This window comes from Pyrus communis, chromosome 5, assembly GCF_963583255.1.
Source record: "Pyrus communis chromosome 5, drPyrComm1.1, whole genome shotgun sequence".
Classification (NCBI taxonomy): domain Eukaryota; kingdom Viridiplantae; phylum Streptophyta; class Magnoliopsida; order Rosales; family Rosaceae; genus Pyrus; species Pyrus communis.
In genome coordinates, this window is record NC_084807.1 from 24,737,717 (window position 1) to 24,760,955 (window position 23,239).

At 38.8% G+C, this 23,239-nt stretch overlaps 4 protein-coding genes across 4 annotated transcripts; 1 reads left to right on the top strand and 3 right to left on the bottom strand.

Moving 5' to 3' along the window:
- Positions 1-2,177: 2,177 nt before the first annotated feature.
- Positions 2,178-6,192, bottom strand: LOC137734650 (uncharacterized). The gene is made up of 4 exons (XM_068473903.1): positions 5,489-6,192; positions 4,529-5,014; positions 3,058-3,570; positions 2,178-2,577 (listed from the first exon to the last, which is right to left on the bottom strand). The coding sequence occupies exons 1-4, from the start codon at positions 6,023-6,025 to the stop codon at positions 2,494-2,496; spliced, it is 1,620 nt and encodes a 539-aa protein (XP_068330004.1). The 5' UTR covers positions 6,026-6,192; the 3' UTR covers positions 2,178-2,493.
- A 714-nt stretch (positions 6,193-6,906) lies between these two features.
- LOC137735762 (uncharacterized) lies at positions 6,907-9,416 on the top strand. Its single transcript, XM_068475207.1, has 5 exons — positions 6,907-6,995; positions 7,081-7,225; positions 7,389-7,546; positions 8,095-8,179; positions 8,272-9,416. The coding sequence occupies exons 1-5, from the start codon at positions 6,913-6,915 to the stop codon at positions 9,337-9,339; spliced, it is 1,539 nt and encodes a 512-aa protein (XP_068331308.1). The 5' UTR covers positions 6,907-6,912; the 3' UTR covers positions 9,340-9,416.
- Positions 9,417-9,857: 441 nt separating this feature from the next.
- Positions 9,858-10,388, bottom strand: LOC137734465 (non-classical arabinogalactan protein 30-like). The gene has a single exon (XM_068473726.1). It carries the CDS (start codon positions 10,386-10,388, stop codon positions 9,858-9,860), a length of 531 nt encoding a protein of 176 aa, XP_068329827.1.
- Positions 10,389-16,839: 6,451 nt separating this feature from the next.
- Positions 16,840-17,535, bottom strand: LOC137734468 (uncharacterized protein At5g39865-like). Its single transcript, XM_068473729.1, has one exon. It carries the CDS (start codon positions 17,533-17,535, stop codon positions 16,840-16,842), a length of 696 nt encoding a protein of 231 aa, XP_068329830.1.
- Positions 17,536-23,239: the final 5,704 nt, after the last annotated feature.

Consider the following 23,239-nt stretch of genomic DNA (forward strand, 5'->3'; position numbering starts at 1 on the left):
TGTCACCTTATAGTTTAACGTCAATTCACGTGTTAACATTATAAAATATTGTGTTAAAAACATGAAGTGGAAGAGAGTCCATAGAGAGCCTTACTTTATAAGACAATCTCGTTAATTAGCATTTCTATTTGTCTTTTATATAGGTAACAGTTAGTTAATTATCAAGTGTTTATCATTAACATTGTCCATGTTAGGAGGACTAAACTAATTATATTTTAAGTACCTTATTTAGTATTTCTATTGGTCGTAAAAAAACTTAATTATTATTACTTCTAATTATATCCGCCACACTACCGTGATACCATCCCCCAAATATATATATATATATATATTTACACACATGTGAGTGTGTGTGTCAATACTCACCAAGGTCAGAGGGCTATGTATACCGCATATTCTTTAATCAATTAATTAATTATGAGCATTTTGAGTGTAAATGAAACGTATGCATGCATCAAAAGGAATAACTTCAAACCTAATGATATTTTAATTAATCTCAAGGTATAATATTTAATCTCTCTTTCATTTCTGCCAATTTGTGAGGCCCACAAAGGCAATATGTTACCCATTGTTAGTAGCGAAGTCAACATGGAGTCATTAGCTGCTCACGATCCAATAGTTTCATAACCCAACGTATATTTATATAATATCGCTAGATGACGCATGTACATAATTGCAACAAACTAAAAAAATGAGTGAAAACACTAAATTGCGATTGACTACTTTTTTTTGTGGAATCCTAGTATAGTTATTTGTAGCTTCTGTTCTTTCTTCTACTATTTCTTGTGTGAGACCCTATGGTCCGCAACAAGTGTTCCATAAAATACCTCACTCGACAGGAATCAACACAACGTGGCATAACTCGTCAAGTAACCACCAGAAAGCTTAATGAAACAATCGAATGAAATTATTTTCACCAATATTATCACCCCATTGTTATAAAATTCTGACCACACCATTACCTAACACATTATATATCCTTTGACAGAAATGTGGAGTAACATTCCAAAGAGTTTATAGCTCAAGTTTATTTTTATTTTTATCATAAGCAATATTACCGTTCTCAACCATATTAAGATTGGAATAAAATATAATATAAGGTAGGAAATTGAAAAAAAAGAAAACAAAAGAAAAGATAAAACGATACAGGTCTCTTTTGGTGAAACTGATTTTGGGTTCCAAAAAACACTTTTAAGTACTTTTCTATGATCCATTTGAATTTTTACTAAGAATTGATTTAAAAAACGTTTCACCAAAATTGCTTTTAGTTATTTTAAAAAAAAAAACAATTTCAAACGAGTTCATATTCAACAATTCAAAAGACGTTGGTAATAAAGTCGATTAAACTATAAGCACCCAACATATAGTATAGCATATATATACATGCCCATTTTTCCTAATGAGACTACCACGCTGCGACGGAGCAGTCGCTGTCAATCCGAAATAAAACTATCAGAAAAGAAAAAATATCAGATTGCACGACGGAACAATTTTATTGGGGGCATTTATATTCGAAAGTGCTTTCTAGAAAAGCAATCCCAAACAAACTTGCATCGACTCCTTTTTCTAATCAACCTCGGAATTTTTCTGTTTTGTGTTCTTATTGGCTGTTTTCTTTGTCATTAGGTGTGAGAGGAGGGCAAATGTCGTGCTCCTACCCGATTCTCTGTAAGCTGTCTTTTTGTTTTGGTCATCTAAATTCTGAAATTCCTTTTTTTTTTTGTTTTGGGGGGGGTGGGTGGTGGTTGAACTAAAATATTTTCTTCTAAATTCTAAATTTCGAGTACACCATTTCGGAAATTTCTCCGTCTAAATGACCTGGAAACCCTAAGCAAGCCAAAAAGCAAAAACACAACAGCATGATCATCCGGACGGAGGAATTTCCGAAAGGGTGTAGACAAAATTGCCACATGCACATATAAAATGACATCAACTAAAAGAGAAAGTTGCAAGGGGATTGTAGAGCATTTGTGAGTTTGATTCCCCTATAAAAGTTAAAAAAAGGAGGGAGTTGCTCAATCTCCGGCCAAAGGGTTTCGCTGCGATGAAACATAACTTTGGTCCTAAATTGTTTCCGTAGATCGTGACAAGCAACACAGGACTTAAATGGTCAATAGCAGATTTATATTCAACTTACTTGGGCAAGAAGATGTGATTAACATACGGAGGGAAATAAATGAGTATGAAAATATTCATTGGAAAAAATAGACAATTTCAGGATTTTCTCAACAGTTTTAATCACCGTGTTTATATGTTCGAGCACCAGAAATCTCATGTTATTTTTCTTCTTATGTGCATCATCAAAGCACCATGCTTCCTCAAATCTTAGTCTAAGAAGTTGAAAGTACAAAACGGAAAACTTGTAATTCTGTCTGAACTAAGATTCTCAGAAAATAGGCAGGGCTGTCAATCCAAAAGGAAAAAAGAACTCAGATACCTGACCTCAAGTTTAGCCGGACATCAAATATCACAAGAAGAAAAAATTCCCAGATTCTATGACGGAGCTGAGATGCTGAAGCGAAAGCCAGTCTTCCCACGGTCATGCTCAAATTGCTTCAGTATATAGTAGTAGTTGCACTGACAACAAAAAGCAAGCTTGTTAAACCCTGAGACAATAGGGATCTTGCTAACCAGGCAACCAAATAAAAACTAGGAACCAAGCAAATACATGAACTCGGGGCAAAACAACACACAAACACAAATGAAAACAGGCATGCATCACATGTATCCCCTTCAGAGGAGTTTAACTGTGATGAGACTTGAACAAGAACAGATTGTTTACAAGATCCATTTAATCATATAACCATTTTCCAAAGATTTCAGAAGCATTCCTGAATCGTAATCACCATGTAATAAAATTAGATTGTTTTCCCCAGACACCCAGTATAAAAGCAGATAAGACCATGAAAGAAAAACCCATTTTGAAGAAAGAGGATCCTTATGCCCGTTACTGCATCCAATCTATCCCATACAATACAAATCACGGATGCAAGAAGTATATGTACCATGAATTTCCTATCTCAAATTTTTACATCAAAATCAGATTAAATAGCTAACCTCTAGGCGGAAGAATTTGGTAGGGACAACAATCCCTGCTCCCACAGAACTTCGAAATGACTGAAGGAACTTCGGGGCAGAAAAGTTTCGGAATTCGTTCTCCGTCAATTTCGCCAGATTCCCTGCACCTGCGAAAATATGACCATGCACTCCATGTTGTTTTAACCAGCGAAGTGGAAGATCAAATGAAATGTCTGCAAACACAGAAACAGCAAGATCTCCTCCAACAGAATCTCTTCCAGGGGATTCTGAATTCTCCTCATTAGAATTATCTCCAACATGCCTTCTTGGTTCAGTGGGGCCTAGTCCCCTTGTCTTGAATCCCCACACTGTCGTAGGGCCCCCAACAGTGCAAACTGGAGAGAAATCACCACCCAGGAAGAACCGCTCTGGAAGGGATGAGGGCTTGCTCAAGAATCCACTCCCCCATGGAAAAATAACTCCTGCGGAGATCCCAAAATTAAGTGCAGCATGATAAAATCCTAATGGAACCGCATAACGAAGATCGAACTCCTGTAGCATACAGTAAGAGAAGAAAGTTAATAAGCATAATAGCTAATAGGTCTAGAGAATAAGTAGAAAGGGGGTCAAAATCAATCTTTAAATTGGTTCTTTACATTATCCACATTTAGCCTTAAATATAAATCATCTGACTTAAAGCAAAAGGCCACATATCCATTGGCATTAAGAAGCTGCTACTTTTCACTACCTTGAATCAAGCTGCAACATAACAATGCACACAAATTTACTACAGGACAAAGAAAGCTTCATAATACAGATTGTCAGAGTTTGAAATCTCTAATTAGCAAACGATAATATTGGGTTTCTTAATTTCAAAATATAAAGATAAATCACGGTAGAGAATAGAATGGTCTCGTTGTTTTTCTTTTCATGTTCTGCTTCTATTATGAGTAGCAAAGAGTATCAGTAATATACAAGAAAATGAACAGGTTGTATCTGAATAATGTATTAAGTCCTCAACATGGGCTCTTCCAAGATGGCCTACTATAAAAAAAAGGACTGCAGTCATGGTCATCGTTCAAGAATATGAAATAGAAGAACCAACCCAGATAAGAAATATTAGAAATAACTCAGTATGCAATGACAATTCTGGGAAACATTCTATCATTAATAATCTAAACATGAAGGTATGATTAATAACATTTATAGATCTCTTAAGCAGGTGTCAACCAAAAGATTTAACATGAACAACACATATAAATTAAATTTTTTTTTTTTCCCTTTTCCCTCCTAAGTTCGGCTCAAAAAGAAACTAAAATTTCCATAGTCACATATGAGACAAGAACAACAGTATACAGATAATATAATTCCATCTTTTTGAACATTTGACCAAAATAACTCCATGACCCAAATATAAGTGAAATAGCAGCGCATATGCCAGTTCAATTACAGACAGATAGTGGCTTGGTAATCAACAGAATCAAAACAAAGAAGAGAATGTGTACTAAACCTGACGCAAAAACCTCGTGCTTCGATGATCAGGTGCAATGCCACCAATATGACTCGTTGAAACAAATGAGTAACCTCGAGTTGGCCTCAAAGGTGAATTTCTCCTATCATTCTTAAATGTGTATTTGATTGAAGAAAGTAATCCATGGCCGAGCTGCCTTCTTATTGACCTTGAGGCCAATTGTGATGGGTCTGCTAGGGTTCGCCAACCCAGATTGTATGCCAAATCATGGTGTTTTGATGAAATCAGTCCAAGAGAGAGCCCCATCATGCGCTCTTTATAAGAAGAGAATTCCACCCAATCTTGGGAAAGCAGGAATGCTCGTGCCGTCACTGGAGTTACAAACCCTTTGAAACTGGGCAAAAACAGACCAGCACTTAACTCCGACGTTTGGTTGGGCCCATATGCCAAAGAACTATCCCACAAATCCCCATATCCGAGCAGATTTTTGAACTTAAGTGTTCCTTCAGCAGTCCATGACCTAGCCTACAAAAACATTACACAACTCTGTAAATCATATGATGGGTACCATGCTTATGCATCTGTTCACATTTACGAAACAAGAGAACATAACATATTATGGCTTTAAGCTCCCACATTTGCATTCATCACTTAATCCCACCTCCTAGTATTATAATATCATATGATCCTTCGAACGGAAAAACTGGGAGCAGCAGATATAGAGAGGTTTTACCAGTATATTGGTATCGATGCGGGATTTAAAATTTACAACGCATGCCATCTATTTCACGCCCATATATGCAAGTAACTGTACAGCATACGCGGACGAATTTAATTTCAACTCTCTCTAGTTAATATCATCCAGATTTCCATTTCCTCCAATTTCTCAGCAACCACGCAGTCTGTGGTAGTTCTACGTACTAAACCCTAATCTCACCAATTCAGCAAACCAAACCAATATATACAATTATATGAAGCATATAGCAACAAAAAACGTACCGCCGGCTTCGTGTAAGCACCGATTTCGCCAGAAATCGGGCTCTTAGTTTCGACGACCTCCACAATAACATTGGTAGTTCCAGGCAGCTCCGGCGGGCCAGAATCGAGCGTGATCCGAACCGCATCGAATATTTCAAGCTGCTGAAGCTTCGCATTTGCAATTGCGGCGGCCTCGAGCAGCTCTTGCATGGTGGTGGCCTTCTTAATCCCCGCCAGCTCGGCCTCGATCAAATGCTCCTTCGTCTTCGTGTTGCCCTTGATCAGAACGTCGTGGACCCTCAGATCGACTCGCTCGGTCGACATCCGCTGGACCAGGTTCTCTAGCTTGGACTTCTCCGCGCGCAACCTCGCCTCCTGAGAGAGAGGCTTTCGTGGCAGAGGTGGCTCCTCGTCGTCGTCTTCCTCTTCCTCTTCGTCGATTTCGTCATCGATTTCGTCGGGTTCGGGGTCGCCGTCGACTGTGCCGTTGACATTGGAGGGAGGTTCCTCGTCGCGGTCGTCCTTAGGGTTTTGAGTTTCGGAGTCGGATTTTTCCATAGGGAGAGAGATTAGGGAGGACGGAAGGCGGCGGTTTGGGAAAAGGGGCAAAACGAGCGGCGGCGCTGATGAATTTTGAAGGCCCCTCGGCAGTGACTTGCAGCAGTGGGTGTGATTGTGTAAGGCCTACTCTCTTTCTGTTGGGCTTTCGCGGGTCGGAATTTTTTTGTAACGTTATATTCTTCAAATGATTTTTTTTTATTGAAAAGTACTTGAGAAATTGATTCATAATTTCTGAAATTAGAGTTGCGTCTTAATTAAAAGACATATTATATAATTGAATGTTATAAAACGTAATATAAAATATTTTACAAAAACCATCTCAAAAATAAAATACATTAACTTTCAAAGAGAAAACAGCAAACTGAAAGAAAACGTAATGTGAGCTCGATAAAAAACCTTCTGAGAAAACTACTTAGGACAAAACTTCGAAATAGAAAGAAAAAAAAAAAAAAAACCTTCAATCATACTTGACATTCAACAAATACCAATTACTCTAATAGCGTGAATCACCATCACCACCTACGCAATCGTATATTATATGAGTCAAGCTTCATTATCTTATTATTCGTATGTTGTAAGTGATACTCTTTCTATTCATTAATACTATGTCATATGTCAATAGCATATTAACTTTAGCTTTGCTCTCATATTACAAGACGTGAATTAAGAATTTAAGTTAGCAGTGTAAACGTAATACTCCAAAATGTCTCACACAAAGTCCAACTCTAATTTAGTTGGGCCTCAGTCTCAAGCCCACCAAAACCAATTAAGGACTGGGCTTTCCCCGGGTCCATTTGCCGGGACCTTGCGCTGGAGAGCTCCTTATTTGAAAAATTCAAATAAAACCTCCCTGCTCCTCCTCCACCTCCACCACCACTACCACCATGTCGAACAACGATCTTTTCACCTCCCTAATCTCCGACGTCAAAACCTACTCCGGCAAAGACCCTCTTCTCCCATGGCTAAGGTACGCTCTCGCCACCTCCATCTCTTCCTCGCTATCAGTTACCATTGTACTGTTTAACCCATTCGATTTGACGTTGTGGTTGCAGAGGGATTCGAAAAATGAACGACTCACTCCCGCCTCATACTCTGAAGGAGAAGCTTCCTCGCTTCTTGCAGAAGTGTGCGCAGACGTTCGAGTCCGATCGACGATACCGAAATGATTTGCGCTACATTCGAGTTTGGTTAAAGTTGGTAACTTTCCTACCCCCTTCTTCGTGATTGCGAGTTTCTTCTGGGAATTTTGGATTTTTACTGATTCTTAGAAATTGTTTTGTTACCGGGAAAATTGAGGGAGAGAAGTGCAATGGGTTCGATTCGGGGTTTTCCAATTTTTTACGTTTGTTTTGTGGAGTAGATGGATTTTGTCGATGATCCGAGAGCTCTGTTGAGAACAATGGAGGCGAATCAAATCGGGACAAAGCACTCTTTGTTCTACCAGGCATATGCTCTCTACTATGAAAAGAACAAGAAATTTGAGGAAGCTGAGAAGATGTACCACTTGGGAGTGCAAAAGTAAGTGTTCAGACTTCAGCATTTGTTTTCATTGAATGTCTAGTGGTGCTATCAACATATAGGGGAAACAAACCTTGTACCGAATTCGTAAGTGTTTGCTAGCTTGGATATGTTGTTTAGCTAATATGTAGGTTAGATGCCAATCTATTCATATGTATTGTACAAGTCTGGATTCGGGCTATATGCGGCAGTAATTTGAATGCTCCAACCTCTAGTGGAGTGAGGGGACTTGTAACTTAAGCAATTAAGAGCGTTTAACCTTGCATCGGAGGTCTTGCCTTCAATTGCCCTCTTCCAAAATTGTTTGTATCAAAGTTTAGTGTATCGAGCTAAAGTACGTTATCAATGAAACTGGACACATTTTCTTTTCCCAGTTTGTTGAACATGGATATAGTGCCTTTTTGTAAATCAGTTGCCTTCTTTGATGTAATGGTTTGAATTGGACAACAAACTCTTAAAATTGCAATAGCTACTATAAGGGTTTCTGTGTATGTACATTTCTGAAAATTGAACTGCTGCTACATTACATCTTATTAACTTCCGAACAGCCTTGCAGAGCCCATTGGAGCGTTAGAGAAGTCGTACGAGCAGTTCCTTCAACGAATGGAGAGACATAGGAGACACAGAAACCAGGTAGTTTATTAATCTTCTTGTTGGTGTATAGGGATTGTAGTTTGTGTTGTTAGCACTCCTTTCAACTGTAGAAAACTGTTATGCATTGCCAGGAAAAGAGGACCTTGAAAAGGCCTCTGTCAGATAGGACTATCCCTCCAAATGGAGAAAGGAACAAAGAAAATGCCTGCAGGATCGGCCCCAGGCCTATAGAATCCCAACATGATCCGTGTAGAAGTGAGCATCAAGTGACTTCTGGAAGGGGGTCAGAGGAACCGAAAATGTTTGGCGGCGATGATACAGTTGTGGTGAAGTTTGTAGACACTGCCATTGTTGGAAAGTCTGAAGCGGAAGATGCGTGTCACCATGGATTGGTGGATCCTACTATAAACATGAAAGAGGCCATGAGCGCCATCAATGACATGTTTCGAGAGCCTATAGAGACGGCTCCCATTAGCAGAAGATCTCGACAATCCCAACCGAAGAACAATACTGTGGACAGTGGATTCCAAGTATTTGTTGATGACAACTTAGATAATGGAGGGAAATCAGAAAATAATAAGGGAGAATTGAGTAGAACTGCTACCCACCAGTCTCACCAAGAACCTTTAAACATTTTCATTGATGATGATAATGACGACAAAGATAGCCCTGATCAGAGTGACGTCGGAAACCCGACAGATGATTCTACCTCACCTGCTTCACATGGAAATGTATTCGTGTTTCCAAATCCAAAAGATTTTCCAGGTGAAAGTTCCGGTGATTTGGATGTTGGAGGCTCATCTCGACCGAGGTTCAGGGAGGATACAATGGTTTGTAGGTTTGTTGGGGCCACCATTTCGGATGAGCCAGAGGAGGTGGAAAATGCCTGCCACCATGGTTTGGTTGACCCTACAATCAACCTAAAGGAAGCCATGGATGATATCAACAACATGTTTGGGAAGCCAATGGAATTTGTAAGAAAGAGGAGAGTGAAAAAGCAGGAAAGAGGACTTGATAGGAAAGAAGATTTTGGTGGGTTTTCTATACTTCCTGATGATAACTTGAACCAGAAGCAAGAGCAGAAAATGCCTGATTTACCGCAGAGATCAAGAGATTCAGATTTGTTCGAGGCCACTGTAACAACAAAGGAGGCCATGGATGAGATCAATAAGATGTTTGGAATGCCCCTGGACTTCTAGGAAGAATTGCAACTGCTATGTGTGTGCGTGCTGCAGATTTTCGGGTTTGTTGTTGTAGCAAATGTATTGAGCTGTGTTACTTTACTTCCCCATTCATCCATTGTACTTGAATTTTGGAAATCTTAAAGTAAACAGATTTGTGCTATCCTAGTTTCCAATTTTAGTTTGACCTATTTGTGCCTACAATCATGAATTTTGTCCCCTATTTTCTACATAATCCAAAAAATGAGAACTTTCGGGCACTTAGGAAATCTAGGAAGCCACGACGACAATATCTTAAGTCAATCTCTCACTGTCAGGTGCTTTAACTTTCCCGCATCCCATAGTTTATCTTACAAAGAACGGATAAAGAAATAAATGAAACATGTCATTTCATCACTTTGCAGTACAAAACCAGTTTATTCAAGAAACAAAACAAATTTTCAGACACCGTAACATTTTCAAAACAAATTGAAAAAAAATGGAAAACAGAAGTAGCAAAGGATGAAAATTAATCAGCTAAAACCCGGTGTTCCGAATCAAGAGTGAGTAGTAGGGCAATAAGAAGGACGGAAAGCCAGAGGCCCGGCAGCATACACAACAGCCTCATAGTTCCTCCCCCACAACCGCTTGTCCTCGTAACGAAGCGGGGCGCCATAGAGCCCGTAATTCACATTGGTGAGCTCACTGCACTTTGCCAGGGGAGAAGAAACAAGCTTCACCTTGCATCCATGGAGTGGATGGTCCAAAAGATGTTGTCCAACTTTAAACCCTTCAAGCTGTGCGTAGAAGTAGCCCTTAACGTCCGCCACAAAAGACTTGTAGAAGCTGACTTGGCCCTTGTGATTCTTGCAGATGACGCTGATTTTCGCCGAAGGAATGGGCTCAGCCCCGGCCAAGGACGATGTTCCGTAGCGGTCACAGCTCTGGCAGTACACCACGCCTTCCACCACCACTTTCTCCGTTTGCTCGGGGGTTTCCGGGGAGTAGTCGCTGGCGGTTGCGGATGGGAAGGAGAGGGAGATGAGGAGGAGGGAGGAGATGAAGATTATGAAGCTCCTCCTTGCCATTTCTTGGGGGTTAGGGAAAGGACTGCAGGAGCTTATTTTAAAAGTGCTTAGCAGAAAAGCTGGGTTGGATGAAGAGTGATTGGATGGGATGGTACTTATAGGTTGGTTTATATGGTATATTTGACGACACAAGCTGATCTTGTCGGACGTGCGAGCTACTAAGTTGCATGCCAACCGCCACTACGTGAAGGCCATTAGCCCAATAATAAATCATTCCTATTTCTATGGTTTCTTATTTGGGTATTAAACTTTTTTTTTTAGGTAAAAATGTATTTAATTTAATGAGAAGGCTTAGTAACACCGGAGATTATACATTAAAATCTCAACTTCATACAAAATTTTAATTAAAATGGATCTGAAAGGATCCTAAATTAATAAGTACAACCATATTAAATACATTAAAATCTCAACTTCATACAAAATTTTGATTAAAATGGAGATGAAAGGATCCTAAATTAATAAGTACAAACATATTAAATACATTAAAATCTCAACTTCACACAAAATTTTAATTAAAATGGATATGAAAGGATCCTAAATTAATAATAAATGGTAATTTAATTGATTTAACCCATTGAGAATTTCATTTTTTTTTTTGGTTAAAAGCTCAATCCTAGCTTTGTTCATGTATAATTCTTTTTAGGGTCATTTTGGTTCTCGTCCCTAATCAACTTAATTGTTAGTGACACACCCCGACCGAGATCAGGGCGTGCTGGCCGTCACACGAAGGTGACGTAACCATGTGCACGTGCGAAAGCTAATAGAGTAGTAATATAAAAGTACGAATAATTAAAAACTAGCATACAAAGTACTAAAACAAGTGTTAGCGTAAGTGTAATACAAATTCAGAGCAAGACTACAGCAGTCCAAAAGAAAAGTTGCGATAAAAGTACACCCGAAGGTGACCCTACGCTGGTGAGTATCTGTCAGAAAAGCCGGAAGAACCCTCTGGGAGACCACCGAAACTGCTAAGCAACTAGAACCTGGAGGGGCGCAAAACAAAAGCGTGAGTGGGCAAAAACAAATCTTTTCTAAAACCATTTAGCAAAATGCATTCTAACCCCTCGCCGTAAAACCTGTATACCTCCCAGAAAATAAACATATATACGTATGTATAAATATGTCAAACATGCTCAAAGGTATGTCAATCATGCTCAAGAATATACCATGTCGGAACCTCACAATGAAATGCAAGTGCTCAGGTATAAATCACATCAATAACATAACATCTGGCAGCCGGAGTCACCTAACGTGACCTGCACGGCTGCATATAGAGCTCAAATCTCAACTCAATAATTGAACCTGCCCACGAGTCGGAACCACCTAAAGTGCTCTGTACGACAGGCCTAGGTGTAACATATATATACGCTCTAGTGCTACGATCACGTGAAGACTGTGCGAATAATCGCGGTCACCTACGAGTCGGAACCACCTAAAGTGGTCTGTACGACAGGACTGTGCACCTAACTTGGATCCAAGCTGAGCGTGTGGTGCGGGAGATGAACATCACGTGAAGGACTGTGCCCTACTCTGGGCGGGAGCACTAACACCGGGGGTGCAGGTTATGAGCTCTCTACGCATCTCAAACTACTACTGAATATAAACATGCATACCGCTTACCTGGCACTTACCTGTGCGTCCACGGCACCCAATACGCATATATAAATGTATGCCAATACTAATGCATGTGATGATGCATAAACAATAATAATATGGTGCATGGCATAACATAAATAACCCTTTTTAATCAATTTCTAGGAATACAAATGTATATAGGTATATACGGAAAACAAAAGCCCACTCACTGGTAAGTGGAAGGGTCGTAGCCCCCTGCCTCGAGTGCGAACGCTCGTCCTCGGGGTACGTGTCACCTATATACGAAATAACTATAAAAACGTTAACTTTAAAGCACATAACCAACTTCTCGTAATAACTTCTCATACATTGCTCAAAATGGACAAATGAATATACCAACGTGCTCTACACAACCTCAGGATCACAACCATATTTTTAGAAAAATTTTCCTCCGCCGCACGCGCCCCCACGCGCCGGCCACGCGCAGGCACGTGCAGTGCACACGGACGGCGTCGACTGACGCCGTGAGGAATATTCCGTTATCTCTAACGGATTCCGTCAACGGCGTCAGGAATATTCCGTCAGATTTGACGGAATATTCCGTCACCTTCTCCGGCGACGTTGCCGGCGCCGGAAAACTGGAAAATTTTCAAACTTTGTTTTCTCACTCGTTTCTCAACCGTTTTTCATGATTCTTGCACCAAAATGAAGCTTAGGACTAGTAGAATCACGATAGACTACTTTTAAAGGCTAAAAACTAGGGCTGGAAAAAAATCCCAAAAATCCCAAACCAAACCAAAAAAATCCCGATCCCAAACCAAAAAAATCCCAAACCAAAATTCCCGAAAATTTCGGTATGTCATCCCGAACCAAACCGAAATTTTCGGTATGGGATTCGGGATTACATCTCCATTTTTTCGGTATTCCCATACCGAATAGAAATAAATATTATATATATATATATATATTATTTTTTAATTATAAGAGAATTATTTTTTAATTAATGGTATTGGTAGCCACTAGTGTGATTAATCTTTGTCTCAACTAAATAACTAATGTTTGTTTGTTCAATTTGTTTGTTTCTATATTCCAGTTGTCTCAACTAATGTGATTAATCTTTGGATATTAGTTTCCTGCATACCTAGCCACTAGTGTGATTAATCTTTGGATATTAGTTTCCTGCATACCTAGCCACTAGTGTGATTAATATGTGGATATTAGTTTCCTGCATACCTAGGCAAATCAAGGAAACAAAGGAGCAAAGACCATTATGCATGCATGAACATATCAGTATACATATATTGTATATATATACACGGACAAGGTGGGTACAGGGCATGCAATTAGTTGAGCTCAAATTTTTTTCTTTTGTTTTCGAGTACACAATATAGTTGTTCTTTCAAACATGGGCGCCGCCAAAATTTTCATTTAATTACAACTATGTGGAGGAGGAATCAAAGTTGGAATGTGGGGTGAGATGGCATTAGCCCAAAAACTTTGTGCACAAATGGGTAGTGGGTAGATTGAAACTTAATTTTAGCCCAAAAACATAATATGTCAAATTTTAGCCCAAAAACATAATATGTCAAATTTTAGTCCAAAAGCCCAAAAACATTTCGGGATTCCCGATTTGTCCCGAAATCCCGAAATTATTTCGGGATTCCCGAAAATTGGGATTCCCGAAAATTTGGTTTGGGATTGGTATTGAATTTGGGATTCCCAAAAATTTCGGTTTGGGAATCGGGACAAGGGTTTCGGTATGGGATCCCATACCGAACCACCCCTACTAAAAACCACGGGATCATACCTGTCTCAAAACTCAAAAACCGGCCAACTTCGAAACCCACGATCCCGACGTCCAATTTCGTCCAACGAGCTACTCCGATGCTCCTTAGGACCTCACTAAGACATCTACGAGCTTCAAAATCCCAAAAACAAGCTAGATTAAGTTTGCATGAACAGTACACAACTCGGATTACTTCGAAACGACGTGAAAACGATGTATTTCTCACCTGAAAATGGTATGGTTGCACTCGCACGAGCTTCACGAGTTCAAAGGTGTCCTTAGTTTTCTCGATCTGTGATGGTTTGAGGGGTTTTGGGTTTGTTCGTACAAGTTTGAAGGAAGAAGAAGAAGAAATGGGAGTACGGGAGAGAGAGAGAGACAGGGAGAAGACAGAGGGTGAGGGAGAGTGAGACAGTGTGTGTGTGTGTGGCCCTACACTTGCCAACACCACACAAAACAACCAAAAACATGACGAAACAACCTAGGGGCAAAATTGTAATTTCACACGTACGTCTTGATATTTCCGGGACGGGATGTCACAGTTAGACTGAAACCTTGTTTGTTTAAATATTTTTATCGAGGTCCTTAACATCATTAATGAGATTTAATTCATGCATTTATGATTTAATGTCCCACATATTATGAAATTTAAACAAATTCTAAAATATTTTTAAAATATAATAAATACTTAAAAATAAATATTAGTAATATTGTTCTTCACAAAATTATAGCAAGAAAATAATGTAACCACATAATTACCAACATATTTTTAAAAATAACTATTGATATATTTTAAAACATAAAATAAATACATATAATTAGCATTGGTACATTTAGCAAAATTAAAAATGGGTACAAATACAAATAAAACTTTAAAAATATGGGCATAAAATAATATATGGGTACAAATGAAACTAAATACAAAATTGGTAAAAATTTAAAAAAAAAAAAAAAAGTTGCAAATTAAAAATGGGTACAAAATAAAAATAAAAATATATGATAAAAAATTTAGCCATAAATATAAATATATCAAATGTAACATTTCTAACACTAAATCAATATATTTAGAAATAATTAATGACATTTATTACAACCTAAGGACCTTGATAAAAAAAAAATTGAAAATGAATAAGATTTTAATCAATGGGGTGGCAAAAAGATGGATGAAAACCTAATTTCTCATTCTTTTATAGGAAAATTTACTGAAATTCCAAACAAGATGACACTTGAAATGTGTATGCCAGATGATTCTTTTTTTTTTTTTTTCAGCTTCAGTTGTCTCGTTCGAGAAGCTAAGAGCTCGTCCGAAATAGTTTTTAAAATGGATGAAGACACTTTTTGTGAAAATGTATTTTGAACCAATCTTAAGTAAAAAGTCAAGTTAATCTTGGAAAAACACTTAAAATATTTTCTACAAGAAACACACAACTAGTGCTTCTTGCAAAAAATCACTTTAAATGTTTTTAGAACCCAAAAATATTCTCTAAAAATGCTTTCAGTCATTGCGCTTCTCAGTCGCATTCTCTAGTCCAAGTGCTCGGCGGTTTTCACTAGCATTAGATATCATGCATTATAGATAGAGAAGGTTCTAATTAGATACAAAATTTCGTTGACAAACTTTTTGATAATTGTTGTGATTATATCATTATTTACAGGATCCACCTGTATTAGGGAATGACGTAATATGTTTTATGTGTGTAAATAATATTAAGTTGTGTAATATTTTAAAACATATCGAGTATGTTAGAAAATTAAGAAATGAAAAAGAAAAGATAATTACTAAACACTTTGGTAGTTGGTAGGATTTCCAAAAAAGGATAATTTGGATGATTTTTTAAAAGTCCGAAACGGTTCGGTGCAGTTTTGGTAATATATGAATTGCGTATCTTACCGAACACAATATAGCCTCATTTTACCTTATTTATCCAATGTCTTCATTCATTGACTTAAAAATCCAATTTTGACCACACCAATGTTGCTTGCTTTTTTTTTTTTTTTTTTTTTTTTTTTTTTAACAAACGATATTGTCTATATAAAATAAAAAATTTGGTTTAGTCTTATAATGGGCAAGCAATAATGTGGTTCAAATTCTTCTTTGGAGATAATCGAACTTAAGACCTCTCAATTACAAGTGAAGAAGAATATCACTAAACTGTAGTACTAAATGACGCACCAACGCTTTCTTAAATTCTAGACACTATCATCTTGCTACACACTCACGCGCTTTTGATTTGCACACAAAAGATGTCTTTGAAATGAAGAGATTAAAGAAGCAATATTGGAGAGGAGAGGAATGAATCAAACTTACAACTTCTTGTACAATGTTGATATTCTTTTTTCACTTTAATTTGAAGGCAATTCACTACCCGTTTACATTGGAAAAATAGGAATTCCGACAAAAGCAACAAATTCAAACCCTTTTCTTACAAAATTTAATTTCGTGCATAAAAGAAATTGACTTTATAGGAGGGTAATATAATCAACAATTTTTTATAATATGGAATGTTGAATGGTCAAAAAGCAACAATGAGTGTAGCGAAGATGAGAATGTTTCATTAAAGATATTTAAAGTAACATATGAGTGGTCACAATTGAAGATAAGATGATTGAAAATCAGTTAAAGTAGTTCGGACACATGAATCGAAGATCTACATATACTCCGATTGAAGATGAAACTATGAGATGAATTCTCTGGAAAACTTAAGAAAACATGGAAATAAACTTTAAGAAAATATATGAAGTACTTAGAGTTAACGGAAATCTTAGTGCAAAATTGAGTGCATCAGCATTTTATGATTCATACAGTTGACCTCATTTAATAAGACAACATTTGGTTGTAGTTGTTATTTGCATGAAATAAAGAGAATTTCATTCAACAAAAAATCGAATAGGACAATTCGATGTTCCTCAAAAAATAACAAAATTCCAACTTAATTAGCTAGATAGAATAAAAATTATAAGTTCAATTAATCATCACATTCATATTCCCCCAAAACTAAGCAAATTAACACCCCAAAAAAAAAACGCAAACTGTGTTCTATTTTTTTTTTTTCAGTTCACTTAATTAATCGAATGGGGAAAAATTAAATTCTAGAATTCTCTGTGGCGCCGCCGCACCGGAGCACACGAAGGGCACATAATCAGACCGTTGACGTTGCATGCGGCACAAGGTTTAAACCCAATCTTCTCAAAATAGACCTTATGGCTCCCATCACACGTCTGACAGAGAACAAATCTCAGCCCTCCACACAAATCGCACGCTCTGGAGTCTACCACTGGTAGCCGTTCGATCAGCCTCTTCAATTCTCCTCTGTCGTGGAGCTGTATGACCTCCTCGGCCCCACCAATGAAGAGCCCGCCAATGAAAACCATCGGCAGAGTCAGGGTCTTGTTCCCTGTAATCACCTGCAGCTCGTCCAGGAACTTCCCGTCCATAGACAGATCTCGCTCGTCGATGGGGACACGAAATCCGCGGAGAATGGATCGGACGGCTTTGCAGTCCTCGAAGGTCCTGCGGACGACGCGGAGGCTGGTGTAGTAGATTACCACGCGCTGGTCGGCGTCTGGTGGAGTCGCGTTTCGGTGGGCCCACAAGCGAAGGACTGAGGTGGATATTTTGACCCGGTGCAAAATGGAAGCGCTCCGCGGGCTTAGGACCTCGGAGTCGGGTTCGGGTTTGCAGAGGTTTTGGATGTCTTTGAAGGATGAGCAGGAAAAGCTCCTCTGTGACCGCGCTGGTTTGTTTGTGTGCACCCTGCTCGGTGATTTCAGCCATGGTGACCACATGATGGAGAGAGAGAGAGAGAGAGAGAGAGAGAGAGAGAGAGAGAGAGAGAGGGATTAGGGTGCTCTAGTGACTAGTGAGTCTTTGGTGGGTCTCCATTGAGGGTTATTTATGCAAATCACGATAGGAATTTTGGTGCCTAATTAGGTATCTGACGTTAAGTATTGGTCCTAGTCCTAGATAAGAAGAAAGGATATCTTTTTGGAATTTCAAAACATTTTTTGTTCAACAAAATTAAATAATTTCAACGTAATTCCAGATTGGGTCAAACATTCGTTTTTACAGCTAAGTACACTGTGTCTAGTGTATTGAGTAATTAATCGTTGTGTGTAGCAGTTATTGGTACTAGAACATGAATTTTGAATTTTTTTTATTGAAATACTTCTAATATCGAAAAAGAAATGTCACTAAATTAAAAGATAAAAGAGATAGGAACATCGTAGTTTTAGGCGTCATTTGCTCTATATTTGGTATTTTCAATTACGGTATGAGTTGTATTTTGCCAGTCTGGCCAAAGTATGTGCATGCACCCAATACAACCGTTTTTGAGCTTTAAATACATATGTAATTTAAAGTTATAACAAATGTGTTTTTTGCCTTCATGTTGGTTAAATGTTAATAATTTAAGGAATTTAATTTAGAACTAAATTCAACTAATGTTGCACGTGATTATTTGGTCTAGCAACATCTATTCTCATTCACTTTGTACATATCATATATATGTCTTCGTTTGTTCATGGGAAAATATGCGGACTCAATATAATTTTTTCGTACCAATAGTTGAATATTAATACACCATCTATTGATATTTATTTTCACTTGTAAGTGAGATGTAATATGTCTGAATCTCATAAATAAAAAATTTAACACAAATTTATTTTTCCTCGTTGTATTTAAAGAAAATCTATGATTTTAAAATGATGAAATTTTGTTAACCAATTAATTCATTTAGAAAAAGGCTTAGTTATACAACTTTTATGAGTCCGGTGCAATGCGCTGAACTTTCACGTAAAAGGTATGAAATCCATACAAAATAATTGTGAGTTATACAATTCATAATTATGCGAGTTTTCTATTATTACAGAGTCACAAAGGTCCTTCATCCATTATTTTAAAATCTGGATGCAATAACATATCCTTACCCGCTTGCGCACTTGCACGTGGACGGACTGACTCAAGCATTGCTCTTATCTATCTTATCTGGCATCTTGTCATTGAAAATCTTTTATATATAAAGCCGGAAGGCCCTTTTGGAGTCATAGGTTTCACCCAAAAAAATTTGAACATAAATGCCCCCCAAACAAAAAAGTTCAAAAGCAGCCCAAAATAATGTGGGGGGTAATTTCATCATGAAAACAATGTTCATTTTTTTTTTTTTTTTTTTTGCATAATTTTTTTTTTTTTAAATTAGTATCTCACTATTACGTGGAATATCCATGGGTTTCTTCTAACATGATCTAATATTATTCATTTAGTTCAAACCTTCTCACTGTCACATCCCAGCCCGGGACAGATCACTTCCCGGGCCCGCTCCACCACCGTAGCACGATATTGTCCGCTTTGGGCTTACCATTCCCTCACAGTTTTGTTTTTGGGAACTCACGAGCAACTTCCCAGTGGGTCACCCATCATGGGATTGCTCTAGCCTCCTTCTCGCTTAACTTCGGAGTTCCTACGGAACCCGAAGCCAGTGAGCTCCCAAAAGGCCTCGTGCTAAGTAGGAATGGGAATATACATATAAGGATCACTTCCCTGGGCGATGTGGGATGTTACAATCCACCCCCCTTAGGGGCCCGACGTCCTCGTCGGCACACCACGGCCAGGGTTAGGCTCTGATACCAATTTGTCACATCCCGGCCCGGGGCGGATCACTTCCCGGGCCCACTCCACCACCGTAGCACGATATTGTCCGCTTTGGGCTTACCATTCCCTCACGGTTTTGTTTTTGGGAACTCACGAGCAACTTCCCAGTGGGTCACCCATCATGAGATTGCTCTAGCCCTCTTCTCGCTTAACTTCGGAGTTCCTACGAAACCCGAAGCCAGTGAGCTCCCAAAAGGCCTCGTGCTAGGTAAGGATTGGAATATACATTTAAGGATCACTCTCCCTGGGCGATGTGGGATGTTACACTCACAATGCAACAAGATTGTTTCATACTTTTTGTAAGAAAAATTGATCCATTAATTCAAAAATGAGACGCTTGCCAAACATGTGGTTTGGACTTTGGACACACATAAAAGATTTTTAGGGGACAGCCCATCCCGAATTATTTGTACCGTAGGTGTGAAATGATGATTTTGCCCTTGGTGGGTATTTGCCATTTTGGGGTGTTGTTTATTTGTTTTTGGGGGGCTAACTATACAGGACACACACACATACACCCATACTATACACTCCCGTGATGGCCAACACGCCTTGATTTCGGTCGGGGTGTGTCACGTAATGCTGACTGCCCGTAATAAAATGTGTAAGTAGCATGTAGCGCGTTGTAATTCAAAAAATATCTTTTGCACGAGTAAAGACTATTTTTACTTATTTGTCTAATGAGTAATGGCGCAATCTCATTAAAAATGTTACTTCTTATTTTACTTACATATATTGAGATATTAAATTTGAAAATATTTGGACAAAAACTAAAACCACATGCAAATAATCATATAACCCATGATTATATAAGATAAGAGACCTTAATGGGTCTGGAACTACTATTAATCCTATAAATAACGATACAACACATTTGTGAAAAACCCCTAAAAAGCTACAATCAATTCGATTTTCTTAATTCTCCATTTCAAAAAGAAAAACGAGCAATAAAGGGCACCAAACTAACCTCTCTTTGAAAGAGCACCGAACCCTAGCTTCAATGGCGTCGCTGGCCCTTGCTATAGCTTGGGCTGGCGGCACCTTCTCTTCTCCTCCTTCCAACTTCTTCCCCACCCTCCATAGCCGTCTTTCTTGCTTTCGTTTTCTTCTTTCTTCCTTTCTCCCACCTCTTTTGGCTCCCATCGCTCCAAAATCGGCTCCGCCGGTTTGTGGGTCCTTGGCATGCCTTTTTGGCGATCAATGCCGCTCAAATCTCTGAGCCTTTGTCTCGGATCTCTCCCTACTTCTCATCCAGAAGCTGCTCATTGCCTACCCCTTTTCCCCTCGCCTTTGCACCCATTTTTCCATCCTTCCTCTTGCTTCCACTCTTATTTTCCAACTCATAATCATGATTTAGGTCTTGGAGTTTTGGGCTCTATTTTGACACAAGACCCAACCTTCCCAGCCCACTGTCAAACCAGCTTGCCGAAAAAATTGGGCGAAATGTGGAACAATTCACATCAGAATATGGGAGTTTTACACACCCCATTTGCCCTCCCTCTCATCCTGTTACGTTTTGTGACCTTCCTTGCAGGTGATGATGTAGAGGCTTTGTTTCTTTGTGGACGGGTTTTGCACAATACTCTCAGATCTAGTTTATGGCTCGGGTTTTCTTTTTCCTTTGGGGCGACCGATTTTTTCAGGGTGGAAGCGGCGGTGGCGGTCTTTTGGATGTTGAAGATTTGGGTGTTTTTTTTGCCTTTCTTCTTTTGTTGCCTACGGGCCTAATAATGTATGGGCCTCCTTTTGTGTTTTGGGTTGGTGCTCTACTTTGCTTGGGTCTGTTTTATTTTTTATGTTCTACTTTGTTTTATGTAAGATCTTGTGTTTTGTTTGGACTTAAGTCCATCTTACACATTGTAATTTCCCTTACATTAATAGAGTGTTTTTTCAACAAAAAAAAATAAAAAGACAATACAACATATTTATTACACATTTATTACAGTAACTATGATTTTTTTTTTCCTATCAAAATGGGTAATTTCAAAAAGGGACAGGGATAGGACAAAAGCCCCGTGAGTCAAATGACGTGGCTTCTAGTTGTTGGACCCACATAATCACGTGATATCAAATTGGTACGCGGCAGCGCAATTGTAAATCTCATCCCTCTCCACTCTCCACCCCCAAACTCCTCCTCTTTCAATTGGACAATCTCACATTCTCCAGTCCAATCTAGTCCAGTCCGTATTCCGATGGATAAGAAGCTAATACAGGTTTTAGAGCAAGAAATTTGTATCGACTTCGCACTCGACTCCAAATGCTGCGCTAACGTGCGCCTGACCTCCCAATGCGCCACCGCCGCCGTAGCCTTCAAGGTCCAAACCTCTTCCCCTCATAAGTTCCTCGTCAAACCGCCCATCGGCTTAATCCCGCTTCTCTCCCACGTCACCTTCCAGGTCATCCTCAAGCCTTAGGCCCAGCTACCTCTCGTCTACCCTTGCTTGCCGTCCGACGGATTCCTCATCAAAACCATCGAGTTCCCCACCACCAAGTCAACTTACTCCAAGTCGATCAACCACTGGTTCTCTACCTCCTCATTTCCCCACGGGTCCACTCACGATATCAAGCTCAAGGTCGCCTTCGTGGGCCCCTTGCTCTTACACCATGTCGTCACTTGTCGGGACTACGACGGCCTCAGGAATATAATCAAGTGGCAAAGGACTATTCTTGCTGAGTTGCCGCTCGCGGAAGCTGAGTCGATCATTCGGATTGCAACCGAGTTGGAGAACTTGATTAACTTACTCCTCGAAGTGGGGTTGAGAATTGGTCGGATCAGGGCAAGCGTGAGCTGCGGTCAAGTATATTACGAGGAAGATTTCATATGTTTATCAAATAAATTTTTTGTTGTAACGGAAACACAAGTGGTACATCACGTGTTTTAATAGGAGTGGTGGAAAATTTTATTTTTTAAGTTATTAACTTTTTAGCACACATATTCCACCATCTGTATAGTGACACGTGGTGTACCATTCCGTGTACTGATCACACTAAAAATTTTGTACGGACGCGATGAGATACACGTGGCAGAGACGTATGGTCGATTGGATCACGTTCTGGGACAGAGGGAATCTAGTGCGGATCCCACTACAACAATTGATCACAGCCGTTCGCGCCATGATTTTGCTCATGATAAGGAATCAAGGATGTAAGTTGTTTATTGTTTTAGTTTTTATAAATTATGTTTGCTAGGCCTTACCCAGTGTTACAACTCACCACTACAATAATACAACACGAACACACACGAAAATTAAGTGTTACAACCAAGTTTCATCAGGTCATATCCGTAATAGGTGTGGGGTTCATTTTTTCCAAAAATAATGGGGATTAGGTGTGGGGTTCATTTTACATCGAACTTCAACAATTTAGACAGTCTAGTTTGTAAGTCTCGATTCATATATCATCCTTACAAAAAATTAATATAATTCAAAATCATTTGCCTATTTAATTATCAAGATAAACTTTCATTGTTTATTATATAACAAAGTATTCGTTAATTTTTTTGAACTCAATTAGATGCCTTAAATACTTCTGATTTGGCTAATATTTTACGAAAATGATCTATGAGGTGCAATTTGAAAAATAAACGGTTCGGATCATTAAAATTCAATATCGTGTGGACCCCACCCCACAACTAATCCTCATTTTTATAATTAAAAATGAAAATCTCTTCCCTTAAAGGCTTCCATTCGTATATTACGGATGAGTTTGTGTTACATGCTAATCAATTGAGTTTAGAATGATTTCACACGTCACAAAGACGACAAACACAAATATTGTTAGGTACAAAAACAACCGTAAAAGATCAAATGGGAATCAAAGGACTTGAAGAAACAAGAGTTTGCA

Excerpts from the sequence above, each read along its gene's own strand:
- LOC137734650 (XM_068473903.1), bottom strand. The coding sequence starts at position 6,025 with ATGGAAAAATCCGACTCCGAAACTCAAAACCCTAAGGACGACCGCGAC. Across the intron at positions 3,571-4,528 it reads GCACGAGGTTTTTGCGTCAG|GAGTTCGATCTTCGTTATGC; the intron begins GTTTAGTACACA and ends TGTATGCTACAG. Across the intron at positions 2,578-3,057 it reads CCAAATTCTTCCGCCTAGAG|TGCAACTACTACTATATACT; the intron begins GTTAGCTATTTA and ends TTTTGTTGTCAG.
- LOC137735762 (XM_068475207.1), top strand. The coding sequence starts at position 6,913 with ATGTCGAACAACGATCTTTTCACCTCCCTAATCTCCGACGTCAAAACC. Across the intron at positions 6,996-7,080 it reads CCTCTTCTCCCATGGCTAAG|AGGGATTCGAAAAATGAACG; the intron begins GTACGCTCTCGC and ends TTGTGGTTGCAG. Across the intron at positions 7,547-8,094 it reads TACCACTTGGGAGTGCAAAA|CCTTGCAGAGCCCATTGGAG; the intron begins GTAAGTGTTCAG and ends ACTTCCGAACAG.
- LOC137734465 (XM_068473726.1), bottom strand. The coding sequence starts at position 10,388 with ATGGCAAGGAGGAGCTTCATAATCTTCATCTCCTCCCTCCTCCTCATC.
- LOC137734468 (XM_068473729.1), bottom strand. The coding sequence starts at position 17,535 with ATGTGGTCACCATGGCTGAAATCACCGAGCAGGGTGCACACAAACAAA.